At 43.9% G+C, this 16,205-nt stretch overlaps 1 protein-coding gene across 1 annotated transcript in view; it reads right to left on the minus strand.

Annotated features, from left to right (window-relative positions):
* Nucleotides 1–570: 570 nt before the first annotated feature.
* The window catches only part of LOC135916434 (uncharacterized), a 37,642-nt gene continuing 22,007 nt past the window's right edge, over nucleotides 571–16,205 (minus strand). The window contains exons 9-13 of the mRNA XM_065449786.2: nucleotides 12,559–12,627; nucleotides 10,595–10,763; nucleotides 8,765–8,901; nucleotides 5,513–5,677; nucleotides 571–1,298 (exon numbers count right to left, since the gene is read on the minus strand). Of these exons, the coding sequence (XP_065305858.1) occupies nucleotides 843–1,298; nucleotides 5,513–5,677; nucleotides 8,765–8,901; nucleotides 10,595–10,763; nucleotides 12,559–12,627 (996 nt within the window). The 3' untranslated portion in view covers nucleotides 571–842. The remainder of the gene's footprint in view (nucleotides 1,299–5,512; nucleotides 5,678–8,764; nucleotides 8,902–10,594; nucleotides 10,764–12,558; nucleotides 12,628–16,205) is intronic.

Here is a 16,205-nt window from a genome sequence, read left to right on the forward strand (position 1 = left end):
AGCCTTCCCATAATTATGAAGTGTGAAGCGAGGCGAAACGCTCTTGTGGGCAGTCCCCGTGTTCATACATGTCCCTTAAAACGTTTCTATCATTTATCCGCTATCGCTTCAACCTCAATATAACCTGGATATATAGGAACTCCGAAGTGTAAAGTCATCTGGTGCATGAGCACAAATTTCAGGCAATGTTAACAGAGGGCACTCGACTGCTGATGAGAATGTAAAAAGTGAGCACATTGAGAACGTCGGGAGAGAAGTGGCTGCAGCAACAATGTGGCGCACAGGGACCTGCTGCGGTGGCGTGCTCGGCGGTTGAATTGGGAGCGCTATGGAGGTGTAATGTCGCTTGTCATATTGCCCCCTTGTATGTTCAGCTCGATTTTATTTCTAATGCTATTTAACATTGTAGCGAAATCATTGCTTTGTTCCGTGTTTGCCTCTCTAACGTCCACGTTTGCTTCTTTTAACGTTAACGTATCTGCAAAGCAGAAATACTGCAAAGGGAACGAAAAGGATATTTGGACTCAAAACTGGACCCCCCCCCCTCCCACCCCCTATGGAAATGCCAGTTTGTTTTCTCTAATCAATGTACAAAAATAAGTCTGTCAAATATGCAGCACCAGTGGCCTATGGTTACATACGTGGCATGTAGAAGGAAGCAGCGTACTGCAGCAAAAGGTTGAGCCATTTAGCCTCTCTTACATTGAGTGCCGCAATCTCATCTTAATTTTAAGGTGTGCGGACTTTCGTGTCAATTTCCTTACTCCATAAATGAACAGCTCAGAGGTGGACATTGGCCATATTGTGCTGGAGCGCCTGCGCGGTCACTGAGATTTTGGTGCTCAGTGAAACACCGTCGTGGGAAGCGAAGCGGTCGGAAAGAACGTGCTCTTCGCGTAGGTAGCCGACGCCCCGATCAGCGCTCCCAGCACGAAGAGCCCCGCCGTCGTTCCCCCGACTACACCAGGAGAGTAGCGCGTCGCGTAGGCGGAGTAGGCCATCGGAATTTCGGTTATGACGTGGAACGCAGACGTTGTAGTGTCCCAATCATGGGGCGTGTGGTCCGTAACCACAGGGTCGGTGACGATCTCCCAAGGTGTGGTGGGGGCGCTGGCAGAAGTCGCGCTCGAAGACGCCGCTGTAGTCACTTCCTCGGCCGGAGTTTTTACTTCCTCGGTCGGAGTAGTTATCAGGCTCGTTGGCGTGGGAACAGGCGTCGCGGTTGTCAATGAAGGCACAGGTTGCGGTTTCGGCGTTAGGGGCAGTCCGAAGCCCCAAGACGACGCTGTAAGGTTCACCTGAAACAGCGACATGCCGTCGAGACTAATCAGCATGACACGCTGATGTGGCACCTCATTTTACTCGTTGCCTTTCTTTTTAATCGTTATCGTAAAATTGTTTGGTGCCGCTCACACTGTACAGCTCTGCAGATGCGTTGAGCTTTCGGTTGCACTTGAAAAACGAATTTTCTTTGCGTAAAACCAAGAACGACTTCGAAACTGGACCGAACGCACACCATAAAACGCGATCTGACAAATGTTTGAATTGTTAGTTTGCGTTCTGCGTGGTATGTGTTTCACATCATTTTGAAGTTCCTGGTTTTAAGCAAAAAAGCGCGTTTATACCAAGGAATGCACAAACCAGTACCAAATGACTCTGATACAACAAGTGGCCCAAATTGCACCTGTACTTGCATTCTCAATGTTAGAACTAGCAGGGGGAGACCAAGAGAAATAAGTGAGCTCCAATAAAGAATGGAACCCTAAACTATGCAAAAGCTGTAATTATGAACTAGTACTTTCTTTATTAGTACGACATGAACATAACAGCCTCTCTGATCACACCATTCGTTGCGATATTTACGTAAATTTAATCTCACCATAATTGCTTGCACCTCCTCCACCTCATCACTGGCCAGCTGTCGCGATACCAAGGACTAACGTGCATCCATCAGAACTCGCTCAGCCTGCTTGTCAATATCCAGTGGATGTTCCTGACGAGTGCACTTCTGAAGCGGGCTTGTTCTGAGGAATTGGTGGCGTGTTTTGCTACTGCTACTCATTTACAAACAACACAAGCGGGCTGCATAGCGACACACAATAAGCATAATTTCTGAGTACTGACTACTGATGCGTGAACATTCCCTGGCTCGGCTGTTCGCTTTTTGCTTACTTGCTCTCCCTAGCTTGTGCGTGTCCACCCACTGTTTTTCCGGTGCCAAAGAAACGAAACCCGTGTACTGAACGGTGTGGAGATGAATTGCCAGGAAGCCGCATGGCCCCTTCAAAGCGATCGTATCAATTGAGCCGGAACGCCATCACACCCGGTTTAGGCGCAGCTTTCTGCCATTTTTGAGAAGACTTTGACGCGGCGACGGCGACGTCACTAGTTTCCTTTTAACGTAACCAATAATTTATTATTATTATTTTTATATTATTTTTATATTATTATTATTATTATTATTATTATTATTATTATTATTATTATTATTATTATTATTATTATTATTATGTACCAATCAGTTATTCTTGTATTTATACTGAGCAGCCAGAAAGCAGGCTTCTCTGCGTACAAACGCAATGCGGGAAAGTAAGCCTTCAAATTGGCTTGGTGAGAACGGCTTTCTCTCTGATCATTTTCTTTTTTTCAATTGCTTCTTATCGCTTATGAAGCTACCTATCCTTTATATTTACACTATTACAACGAATAAACATCTTAACTTCGCAAATTACACCTTTTTGTGCAGATACAAGGCATTACACTTTTTTCGCGCGATAGACAGACTTCGCTTGGTCTCGTTAATGCGTCCCTGCAGATACTTAGTCACTTCCTTCTACGATCACACGTCGCCGGGCACTATTTGCTCATCGTGAGATACTTCCCATTAGGGGTAGAGAACTTACACTACACAGCGTAAACCCTTCGCGTAACCTGTTAGGTGCCTCTGCATCAGAGAAGATGACTTTCTGATTTATATTGGAACGGGGAGGCTGATTGTAAAGGTTCCAAACACGAAGCCCCAACGACATTTTTGTGAAGCGCTTGGGACATTTAGTTTTAGTCTCCATATCCTCCTTTCAAATACCAAAGCGTTGTTTAACTCCACCCGCCCCACTCGAGTATGCAACTATGCAGCCCGTCATGAGCCAAGTATTCTCTAAGCGTTGAGGTACCTGACACAAGCTTGATATCACTGGTCTACCTGGTTTGAAAACCAACTGCCAGGCTTGATTTCACGGCTCAGCCGTCAGATCTTCAAGTACTTATACCTTAACTGTCCGCCTGGTCATGGATTTGAACTTCATTGCACTCTAAAGGCGAAAGGAGTTCTGGCAGCACATTTCGTGGCGACAACCGTTTTTTTCCATGTGGGAGTTAGGCTTAACATGACAGACTCTTAGAAACACTGCGCGCCGCTCCAGTACTGTGTGGGCTCTTGTTGCTTCTTAGCTTTCTCTTTGTGACGCTTTACGACTCCCTTCATGCAAGGTAGTAAACCAGTATACCTCCGTTTAACCTTCCCACAATGTTATGCATTCTTTCTGTCCATTAGGCGTTACATGGAACACATGTAGCACGAAAAATGCACTTTAGCGTCAACATTTATTTAGATCATCTTTCTTTTCGTGGCTATCAGTGGCCAAATTCGCCAAGCTGTCCATTCAGGAAATGTGTTTGTGATTGGCAGGACGCACTCGCTAAGCATGTTCGCTACGACATCTGGTCAGTGTCACTTTATTTTACGAACTAAGTAGTAGTAGTAGTAGTAGTAGTAGTAGTAGTAGTAGTAGTAGTAGTAGTAGTAGTAGTAGTAGTAGTAGTAGTAGTAGTAGTAGTAGTAGTAGTAGTAGTAGTAGTAGTAGTAGTAGTAGTAGTAGTAGTATAAGACTTTTATTCAGCCCAAAATTACAGGCCGAGCATATCGACCGCCAGGGTGGCCAGTCGACGCTGTTCTTCTTCACCTTTAGCGCCAAACGTATGAAATGCTTTGTGATCTAGATGCGCAGTTAGGTTCGATGGTATTCAGTATCACGTTGCCGCTTCTGAATTTAGAGAGCTAGTTTTTGTAGGACATTTAATATGAACAGTTGATGTGTCATAATTTCTTTGTAACCAGGAATCTTCAGATAGGCTCTGAAACATGCGGGCACCCGAGGAAATTACCCGCACTTCCCGAAAAGTAAGGAAGTTGTACGGGGCAACAAGGAAATGTTGTCTTTAGGCTTGGTGCTCAAGCAGAAAGCGCAGGGACAGCAGTCCTTAGGCGCTCGAGTTCGATAAAACCAGTTTAATGGGAAATTAGGGTCACGTTGCTACAGCCGTGTTTCTTTTTTGTTCTTTCTCTGGCCTGCTGGGAAATGTTCCGGACCCGGACATTCGCCGCGCATTCGAATAATCCAATACAACGCATTAAGTACGCCAACCGCCTCTATAATCAGAACGAGAAATACAAAGACTATTACGAATACGCAAATGAAATTTAATGTCTCGTGGCTACGTAGGGGCTACGAGGGAGCCGTAGGGGAGAACTCCAGAATAATTTTGTCGACCAGAGTTCTTTGACGTGCGCCCAACGCTAGGTGCATCAGCTTTCTTGCACTGCGTTCCTATCCAAAAGCAGCCCCTGCTGGTGAATACACGATCTTTATATATTGCTGAGCAGCAAAATACAATCAGGCGTAATGTAAATATAATGTAGAACGTAAAAGAAAGGTAAATAATCTAAATATATACGCATATATAAAAATTTAATGTAAATGTATATTATCCAAGAGCTTCATTACGTGCAATTTTTATTTGCACATAGTAACTTTTACAGTTACCATGTCAGTTTACATGAATGTCGTGGCGAATAAAGTGCACTTTAAATTAAGCCGAACATGCTGGCGATAAGCAATCAATGCCGCTGAGCACAAGTCGGCATTCTTACTGACTAGTACTCAGACTCCTAGTCGCTGCACACTGATTTCGCAAGCCTGAGAGTTAGTGAATGAATGGACAGGGGTGTGAACGGGAGTGAGTGCGGCTGACATTGAGCGAATGTGAGTAAAGACAAAACAGGTCTGCACGAGTGCCTGTTAACGCGAGTAAAAGAACGAGAAGGTCAGTGATGGTGATTTTGAGCAAACGTGAGTGACTGTCAGCGAATGTGAATGGACGTGCGTGTGAGTGAGGGACCTGTGAGGGACATTAGACGCGAGTGTGAGCCTGAGTGGGTGCCGGTGCAGTTTGAATGAAAGTGACTATGAACACGAGCGAGTGTTTGTGAGTGAGAGAAGGCGCGATCATAGGCACGTGAGTGTGTAGCAACTGTTGGTGAGTATTGGTGAGTGAGTAGGGCTCCCTATGTGCTTATTCTGACGACCTAAGGTTGTCATTCTTGTGAGCACGGGCCAGAGGCGACAATAAAATACGGCATGGAGGACGAGTGGTAAGATGGGTTCTTCGTTCTCTACGATGCAAAAAAGAATACATATATATATATAAAGAGAGGGCATGTTGTACAGCTTACCCCTTTGTACGTAATTCCAAGCCTGCCTTCGCTGACCGATTTGTTCAAGTTGTCTTCCATTTCCTCGATGCTGACTTGTGTGTCCTCAATCCCTACCTTCGCGTTAGCAGGGAATCGGTCCAGCAACACGAAGGTGACAATCAGTGTGCCATCTTCCGAGAAATACTGTCATTGGAGCAAAGAGAACAAACATTAGGAAAATGTGACCACGCAAAGAAACATGTTGGAGAAGAGGCAAGACATAGCAACAAGCGCTGACATCCCCGCTGTTGCATCCGCTTTGATTCAACGGAAGGTTTACATAATTTTACATGTATTTGAAAAAAAAAAGAAAGATGCCACTGGCATGCCAGGTCATCGAATGTAACAGTTTGTTCTCGAAGATCCTAGCATCGCGTGCAGATCGCAGAGGAGCACCACTACCACAAATAGCTAGAAATAGCTTTACGAATGAAGGTTATGCGCAAATATGCACGGAGTCTGTGCAGCTAAAAAGAATTCCTTAGTTCCCTCTTCTTTTTCAGTGGCGAAATGAAGTGCATGCATGCTACATGTGCGGATTATTAAGAGATAAAATACAGCACAGCATTAAATTTCCATAGCTTGGAAGAGACATATTTACCTTAAGTAAATGCTATGGCAAATGAAGAGCCCAATTATAGACCCTTTATTAGTTCTTAAAAAAAAAAAAACCTTCTTTAAGGTGCAACTCTTGTGCGATAGGGGAAAGCCTGTAGAGGAAATTTGCTTCTCAAGTTGGGATTACACGTGCGCTAGAAGAAGTTGACCTTCATAATTCCTTCACTTCCGTTGCCTGAAAGGTTGAGCCCCCATCATTCCGGCTAATTGGCTTGGCTTGCATTTTTTATCGCTTGTTTTAAGCGTTAGAGCAAGTAGGGGATGGAGGGAAATGTAGGCGGACGTAATAAAGCAAATGGTCGGCAAAAACTTCTTTTTCAATTTTTTTTTGTTGAGCACCTGAAAAACTGTCCAAATTCGTATCTCCTGAAAATAACGTAAAATTTATAAACAACATCTTGAGTACAACGGGGACTAATAGGTCCCCTTTCTGCGGAAGAAGCCTCCAAGCGGCAGCAGTGATGGTAACATATATATAGTAGTTAGTGCGCTGGTTCTTAGTTTTACGTGCTTGTGTTTCAAAAATTTCAGACTTCGTTTGCAGAAAATTTGTTTTCGATGTCACGCTGACGTCAGCAGGTACGCTTAATTTTGTATTTCTAGTCAAGCGAATAAAAATATATTGACAGACTGTTCGTATTATTTGCCTGTGCAGCGTACAGAATAGCCCGCTACAAATGTTTGCGGTGGACAGTGTGAAACGAAACTGCTTTCCAATGTTCTTCTGACACAATAAAACGTTTTTCTTCAGATCGCTCATTTTTTGAAATCCTGACTCTCTAGGCGGGCGCAGCCTTGCAATGGGATGGTGGGAGCGGCTCAGCCTGGGCCCCGTCTCGATAAAATTAATTTGATTCTGATTACATCTCCAAAGTGATAGAAGGACAAGTTGTTCACTAGGTACTAAATAGTGACGGGAGATTATATATGGAAGCCAACAGTGAGACTCGAAAGCTGAGAAAAGTACACGCAGTGTATTCGCAATTGGTCAACTGCAGCTGCCAGACTACCAATCCGGCCCACGCAGAGCTATAGCTAGCTTTTACAAGTACACGGCTCAATGTGCGCTGCACACACCCCTCCACGCTATCGCGTATTCTCTAGTGCATGCTGCAGGCGCCTGAACTATGTCATGGTTGCCAATTTTCGCTTACTGCAGGTTCAAGTAAACCAGAACCAACCTCTAAGAAACAGCGTGTCAGTAGTCGCCACTGCATCAACTGTACACTGCAGTTCTGTTAAATCTCCTCTAATACATAAAAAATATATTAAAAAATACATTGTCCTACACCTTCAGAACACGCGCATTCTTGTGCGTGTAACGTTCTTGCAGTAACTATAATGCTAGTTAGCCTTCTCTTCGGCCTCTTCCGTGGGATCACTCCAGGCACCATTTCCCACATTTATTGAGCTAGTCTAAACGGCTCGCGTTTAGACCTTCAAAAAACAGTCTGAACTGTTTGAAACAGGGCGCTTCCAAATATATCGCACATTAAAGAATAGTGGGTTATACCAGTTATTATGCACGACGTGGCAGTATCGAATCCCGGCAACGGCGACCGCATTTCAATGGGAGCAAAATGCGAAAACACCCGATTACTTAGATTTAGGTGCACGTTAAAGACCCCGGGTCATCCAAATTTCCCGAGTCTCCCACTGCGGCGTACCTCATGATCAGGTCGTCGTTTTGGAACTTAAACTCTATAATTTTTTTTTCTGAAGCACCGGTATTTCTCAAGCGAATGGGGATTACGTGGCGACAACCCTTTTTCCCAATGCTTGCGTGCATCACTGTATAATAAAGTTGGCAACAATGCAGCCGAAACGAAGTAATGCATGTACAAAGTACGCGCAATGCGAAAAGATAGAGAAATCAGTGTTTTAATTCAGAGTTTTCTAGAAGGCCCAGGCGCTATGCACACGTACAGAGCAGAGTATAGAAGAACACTACATCCTACAAGCTTATGCATGGTGTTTGGTGTTTTTATGCATGGTGATGCCCTCTGCTCGTTTCTTTCAGAACGTCACACTTAATCTCAGTTCAGCGCTTTTTAATTATTGATTGTTTTGTGTTTTGTTTGAATGCAGTGAAACATCGAAATGTTCCAAATGGATACAAACACTTAAATTATACGTGCTAAAACACGCCTTTTCTATTAGGCACGCGCTATTTTTCTAGGAAGTATTTACATCTGACACGCTTTATAATATTACTATTATTTGTTTCGTTTACCTTACAATTATCCGCACTTTATTCCCCACTTAGTGTTCTTTTTCTTTTACCTCCCTCTGTAGTGCCTTTCCCTCTAACCTGGATGACCCTTTCTCCATATTACGCTCGTACTGATCTTTATTTTCGTGTAGCTATTAGCTCTTTCTCAATACGACGCTAAAGCACCCCAGTGTCCTGCCATGGTCATAGCTCGGCTCCAATAACGGTGAACTTAGGTGTCCATAACGCTTACTAATTCTACCTCTGCTCCCTGAGACACGGAATGCCTTTGAAGTTGACGAGTGTCGATTTTTTATTCCCAAGTCAGGGTTGTCAGGCCGCAAAGAAAAGAGCAAAAATGTTTCAACTTCAAAGTCAGCATGCTACAGGCGTATGCTTACCCCTTTGATGTGCGTGATGCGCAGGGAGTGGTCCGAAAGAAAGGAAGCCTGGTCGAGCGCTTCACGCCAAGCAGACAGAAACTTAGGGTCGTTGAGTGTAGAGGAAGATGACAGCGTTGTATAGTCAGAAGGTGAAACTGAAGGGAGAGACATAAAGGTGAGAGGCTCGCCACACCGGATCTTTGAAAACAGCAGGCAATAAAAGAGTAATCTAATTCTATGAAGATGCAACTTCGTCCTTTCGGTATTTCTTAGAGAAATGTACGTAATTCATTCTCAGCTTGGGTTCAATTTTGATACCTGCGATTAACAAGTAAGTAACGCAATATTACGACAGTGAGCATGTATGTACCCGTGGCAATTCGTGTCCTGTTAGATTGATTTGAATAGCTCATTCTTATCAGTTATTTAGTGACAGGTTATCAGAAATGCTCATCTGAGAAGTTCGTATCTGTGTTCGTACGCTAAACAATGGCACAATGCAACGGCCCTTATTCTCGAAGCAGTATTATAAGGTGAAAGTTGTGCGCTGGTGTTTTCCATACATTGTTACGGCGGATGCTTTTAGATCTACATTTTTTACACTGACAGAGATGTGTATTTTTTGAATTACATTGTGTATTGTACCGAGTGAAAATTATGAAGGTCTACCTTATCGGAATCTGTGCACCTGTCACTGATCACCATGATTACAGAACGCGAACGCGTTTAATTACATAAAAGTACAATTGGCAGTAAAATTTTCCTCTTTCGGAATTCTAAGTACGTATGGCAGCCTCTTGTATTTATTTACTGAAAACGGTGTTATTGGTCCTGTCCGGGGGACAGAATGAATAAGAAATTAAGATAAACATAGGATCAGTGATTTTTAGCAGCAATTGGAACAAGCAATTTTAAGTAACTGTCTGAATTAATATACAGATAGTAAGCTGTAAACATTGCAGCCTTGTTCCTCTTGAGCTTCATATTAGCAATACCGGGGAGGCTGCAGTTCTGCATGATGCGTAGTAATTTCGCCACCGGTGCGTTTGGCCTTGCTCTGCGTTTTGTGCTAGCCAGTGCCGTAAGAACATTTCTCGTGTTTAGAAGGTAGCGACGACAAACCTGACTTTAGAACGTATTGTGAATTGTATGGCACTAACTCTGAGAGTGCCATATATAACGGTGTGATTTTGGCGTCTCACTCCCCATCTTTCCTTCGGGATTGTGGCAGTATTTTCATTTTTTTTTACTCAGCTGAGTGTGTGCTTTGCTTCCTCAAAGACCGCCTTTCTAGTGGATATGGGACAAAGAGGACAAGTTAAAAAAAAGAAGATGTGCCTGGCGGATATGAGCAGGCAGTTAGATTTGGAGAAGTAACGAGATTTCTCGTTCACGCTGTGGCTTCAACGTTTCTGTTTCTGGAAGTCTCTTTGATATGTAGATCTTATCGCAAATAAAAACAATAAAGAAAAAGGAAACTGCAAACTGCAACTAGCCATTGTCGGCAAAAACGAACTGGCCATCGCTTTCTCTTCGGCATGCGGGAAACATTTATTGCAGTGGTAATGACCACAGCGCGAAAATACCCTTGAAAATGAACATAGAAATATTGTGATGCCAAAGGAGGAACTACATTTTGTCAAATTTGTACTCAGGCTTTCAAAAAAGGTAATAAAGTTTAGGTTTATATTGAAGAGAAAATGCTGTGACGAGCTGAGTCACGTACGAGAAGCTTTCCCTTGGCATCGTGCGTACACGGAGTCCCGCGTTTGACATCCAAGTCAGGTGCGATTCTTTCTTTGCGCCGACAATAAAACTGCCGCTACGAACTTCGTGGATGACACTCACGTTCCACCTCGAGGAAGGCGTCCACCGAATCGTTGCCTTTGTAACAAGACGAGATGTCGAAGCCACGCAAATTGATCAGTTCCGGCGGATTCTTGAACGAGTCGTACAAGTTGTAGCTGAAGCGAGTGCCTTCCTCGAGAGACAAGGGGTTTTCGCCGCCGCTCGAGACCTTTGAAGCAAGGAAAACGGTTGTCACCACGAGAGCTCCAGGAGATGCGCGAAAGCGACATTTTCGCTCATCAAAGCTGTGACCCACAAACTTTAACCTACGCGGAATGGCTCCGCACAAAGCAAATAGTCAGAAGGGGAAGCAGAGGTGTTCGTAGTGCCAGTGGAATGCTGACTTGGGCGAGAAGTTGACTAGGTGAACTAAAAAAGAGGAGCCCGGTTAGTGTTGTGTGACCTACAAACTAAATTGTTTTTGCATATAAATGTGCTGAAGATGACACTTTCTTAGAGTTACATCTAAAAAATAAAAATGAAGCTGTCAGCGTTTCGTTCATATTCCCAGTGTACGTTTATTCAATAACTATTGCCACAAACTATTATGGATGTAATACTGCAGACACCTACAGTTAACACTAACCCACTACCTCCGGGGCAACTATAGTGCAGAAACAAGCCTTGTCATTAGGCCAGAAGGAGCCCCCATATAACTTGTAGCCTTAGTTAAGTTTATTGCTTCAATATTCTTTCACAACTTGGAGAAACTGCAAAGAGAAAGAAGGTTAGGCGTTTATGCATTGTTTTCGATCACAATTCCAGACAGAAATCAAAATCGCGGTGCTTTTTGGAGCTTTTAAATATGATTTTGTTTACGCCATTGCTCAGGAATGCTCGTAGAAGAAAGAAATTAATACATTCAACGAAGCACTGACGACCAAGGGACCTTTCAGTACAGTTTGCCAGCAATTGCATTGTTCTCTTCGTTGCCATGTCTTCATACTAGCAGAATGAAAATTCCGACAATTTCTTCTTATGCTTTCATTGTGTTCGTGTTCCCTTGGAGCTATGTATATATATAGCTTCGAGTTTTGCACAAATCGATGTAGCGTTTCGAAAAGGAGCTCGTGTGCTGCACAACTCTTAAGAGGTAATTGTGTCTTCGGCCGCTTGGTCCTTTGCCTTTTTGTAGGCTTCAAGGGTCATTCTTCCGTCGCATGCAGGGTAGACCTTATACTCCAGCAAACCACGGCAACGAACAACAACCTCCCAATGTCATTCCAAGGACGGCTTGATATCACGAAGGCACCCCGGGCTTCCCTACACTAGCAAGAAATGTCCTGGCAGCCATGTCTCAGGCATTTTTCTTCAGCCCTCAGTCATAACAAATGCCATTATTGTAAGTGCTACTTCTTTTACTATACCAAGAAGGCAACGTTTAGAACACTGATATTATTAAACCTTTACTTTCCGGTGCGCTCCCAGATCTCCGTAAGACGTTCTACTTATACGGAATAGTCGAAAGCTCTGTGGAAGCGACGTGGGTCTGATTTATGGGCGCAATAAAATGGCGTTGAACTGGCTCCGCATGATGTCGCTGACCTACGTCACTATACCACCGTGTATGTTGCTCGTTGGAATGTGCCGTCCCTTGTGAAAGCTATCCAAATTGCATGGTTAAACGTCTTGCTCGTATGACTTGCAAATAATCGACAAAGAAGGCAAAAGTTAAACATTATGTGCGTGTCTGCTTGGTTACTAAAGGCTATAATGTTAGTACACTTGTGACCCCGTCGCTTTCCCTGCAGTCATCCTATGTAGGCAAACGAAGTATGCCCTTTGATCTAATATATTCAAATGCAGCATCCATCTCGTACGCGATGTGAAGGAGAATTTCGGGCTACGTTTTGGCATTGCAATAGCAAAATGTAAAACAAAAATGGCTGCAATCCAGACAGAAATAGAGAGGGAGAGAAACGAAGGAGGAAAGGTAGGCATATCATTGTAGTAAACGTACTCACCCTAATCACTGTTAAGTCGAGGCTCACCATATATGTGTCGCCAGATGCACGCTTTCCCTCTTGCCCTTTCTGCAAAGAACGGGACAAGGTGATCATTTTAGGTCATAACCGAAGGGCACATAGCGTTTATTTTTTTAGTGGTGTTGTGTGCCAAGAACACTGGCCGCACACTACGCAAAGGCAACGGCACAACATGCAGTAGCATCAAGTTGCTCGACGCTTAAATGTTCACCTCATGCAGCAGAAAGCTGCCTGCATAAAAACGAAGTCGTCTGTCCCATGTGCATCTCAATGCCGCAATAAGACGAATTTTAGGGCTGTAGCGGTTTTTAAAAATTGAAGATTCCAGAGGTGCGATTGATGAACGCTTTCACCGACACCAACTCTGTACAACTCACTTGAAGAGCGAACTGGCACGTACTGATAAATTTTACATAGCCGGTGGCATATGGAGGTTACAATGATCCTTGCGTAGTGCCCAACCTAGGACACAGGTTCAAACACAAAGTAAAATATTAGTTCGTCTAAAAATAATTAGACAAAAGTATTCGGAATACTGCGGCTATCGGGGAGAAGTCATCAAAAAATTACAAGCGGGAATAATCCAACTTTCCTAACATTCAGGTACACGATAGTTTTTTTTCCCATGTTTCGTTATCGAGCGTACCATTCTCACAGTGCCTACGCAGCACAATCTAGCAGGGAACTATTTTCCACTCCTCCTGATAACAACGCCTTTTATCAGCGTTCTTTCTAGGTCAGGCCTCTAGTCTCGCAGCGAGTGAACGAGGCACCACACGGGACAAGTAAAATATTCCGCGTTGTTCTTTGTATGATACCACACTTTTTAAAAAATGCAATGCTATATAAAGCTAGAGGTCGGTAACGAATAGCCGGACAGCATTGCGTGTGGATAAGGATAGGAATGAAATTGCACTGTTTGCATGGCCATCTCTGTGCTATCGCAAAACGGGTCTTCCAACCTGAACGTTACGACACTTTGCGGCCATCTTTACTTTATTTGCGCAAATTCGATTGGAGGGCGCGCAGGTTGGTTCGCGTCACTGAAGACGAAACCGCGATCGGCAGCTTCCTTTGAGCAGGCGTGACAGGGTTCGTGGCCTCGGCCAACCACGTCAAGAAATAAATTTTCTGCTGGGCATTGGTTAATGCGGAGAAATTGAGGCAGAGAGCGGTTCGGCTACTGCATTTTTCTGTGTTCTACTGAAAGAAAATAAACAATGAACATAAATAAATAACTAAATGAATAAATAAATGAATAAAAGGGGACAATGACTATTAGCATAACAATAACGATGCTCCTACAGCTTTATCCCTTTCAGTGCGCCCTCATTAGATAAGATAGCGGACAGAATGGCAGTCCATATATTGAGGTGTTGGCTAGTTTGACGTTACGTCAGACACAAGTAAATGTATTCCTTGAGGTGGTCGACCGAGAATGCGGCTCTCTGTTGTTTTCAACGGGCACATAGGCAATGAAAAATATTTTAGGCGATGCCCGGCTTACACGAATACTGCCAAGTGCCGTCGAACGCAGCAGCAATTGATAGTTTCAATGGCTCTTCGACTGAACGTATTTTTGAACGGATTGTATTGGCCCCATTGCACGGCTGGTACGTTTTGAACTCAGTTCAGACAGGCTCTTCAGATCACGTGATCACTTTTCCAGTGCATGTTTAGAGGAAAGGAAATCTGTCTTTACTTGCATTACTTTATTTTGGTGATAAATGTTGTCCCCAAAGTCTTTTAATTAATAAATACCTAATGAATTATTTGGTTGCCCTCGAGATCCAGAGGGCGTTACAAGTATGTAGAAATTAATTCAGTACAGGCGTATACTTAGAAGTTAACTTGAGTACGTTTTTATAAAAGAACACCGCACTGGAGGCCACCATTTCGACAGTTGACTCAAGCGCGATCACCGGCCTCAGCTGAAGTCGACCGCCATTATGTTGTAGACGCCAGTTGGATCTGCCATGTAACGACTCTCAACCGAGGCTGATGCCTCCTATCGTTGGGGTTAACGGCCGTTGAAAGCACTCGTGTAACATAAGCAATGTAGACTTACGTCAAGAACCATTTCAGGTGAGAGGGAACCCCTAAAGTACAACAAAGATGTGCAAGTACAGCATTTAGCTGATGCCACATTCTTGACAGAGATGACACAAAGTTGCCGAAGCTTACACGGTGACTGTTATCAACTTTTGAGAACGCTCCTCGCCAGCTACCATGCCGCTGGCCCGCTCTACAAAGGTCAACTGCGCTTATGGCGATTCAAGAAGAGATTTAAGACCTTACATCGCACTTTTTACGACTTTGGTCAACGTGCTCACACAGTATGCTCGTATTACTCGTCGCAAGAGACATTTATACCATCGTATATCAGTTCCAACCTGGGTTTGGCTTATAATACACGCCGCTATAGAAAGGATTTTGCAGCCTTTGCCATGTCTTGGGATTGCTTAAATTGGTTTATTTGATGATAAGGAAAATGTTGGCCACGTTTGTCACCGGCTGTTCGACAACAATTGACTGTCTACTGAATATCTAGAAATGACATGAAATACGACGTGCACTTAGCGTCAGCATGCTCAAATAAATTAGCAAAGTAGTGGGCACTACAAGACGTTTGATAGCGATGTGCACCGAAATATGCAGGCAGCAAGCCAAGCAAATGAAGAAAAAGAAATAGAACTTAAAAAGTAAGTATAAATCACAAATTGGAAGATGAATACACAAATGGTAAGCTCGTGCATATATGCGTGCATAGATGAACCATAAGATGGACAAATAATTGGATATAAGTATAAATCAACAGAATAAATGAAAAACGTATCAACAGGCGGAAACACTGTCACTTTCCGCTAATGAACTTATTTGATCTTTTAAAGCTTGAGTTCGCACTCGTCAATTGCCCCGCAGTCAAAACACTTTATTTGCCATAAATGGATGACCATCGCGAGTTCATCTCTTGTTTGTCGGTGCGAAAGTGTTTGGCCAATGTGAGCGAACAGGGCTGTTCATGTGACGGGTTCTGGCATGGACAATCCTATCCTGCACGAGCATGGCATTGTTTCGAGGCGTTTGTGCATCTGAGACGACGGTGAAGCAGTGCCTTGTATTACAGAAAAATACAGAAGAATTTATTGCGTACAGTATTTCACAAGAATCCAATACGTCGTCAATCCCGCACCCTGGGACGCTCGCCGGCATCAACATGCGAACCCCGCACCCGCACTCAACATCGCATTCTGTTATTGTGGTTACGTATCCTATGGCGTGTTGACAAACTGCTGAGGGCCTGCCTTTATATTGATAAAGTATAGCATTAAAATTATGCACGAATACTATCTAGGGACAGTACAACATAGGGTGGGCGACAGACTACTGCTACGTGTTCGGTACTTCAGTTCAGGCCCCTCTGTGTGGCTCCCAGTGGTCTCGCGGACCCTCCATTCACACATCCTGACGTCACTTCATGGTGCGACTGTGGATGCGAAAGAAACCTATGTTCGACATTGCGAATGGTTCTGGTGAGGGAACATGCGGCGAGATGTCGACGCCTACGTTGCCGCTTGTAAAACATGCCAGTTAAACAAATTGCCAACAACTGTTTCAAGGCCACC

Source organism: Dermacentor albipictus, chromosome 4, assembly GCF_038994185.2.
Source record: "Dermacentor albipictus isolate Rhodes 1998 colony chromosome 4, USDA_Dalb.pri_finalv2, whole genome shotgun sequence".
Lineage (NCBI taxonomy): Eukaryota > Metazoa > Arthropoda > Arachnida > Ixodida > Ixodidae > Dermacentor > Dermacentor albipictus.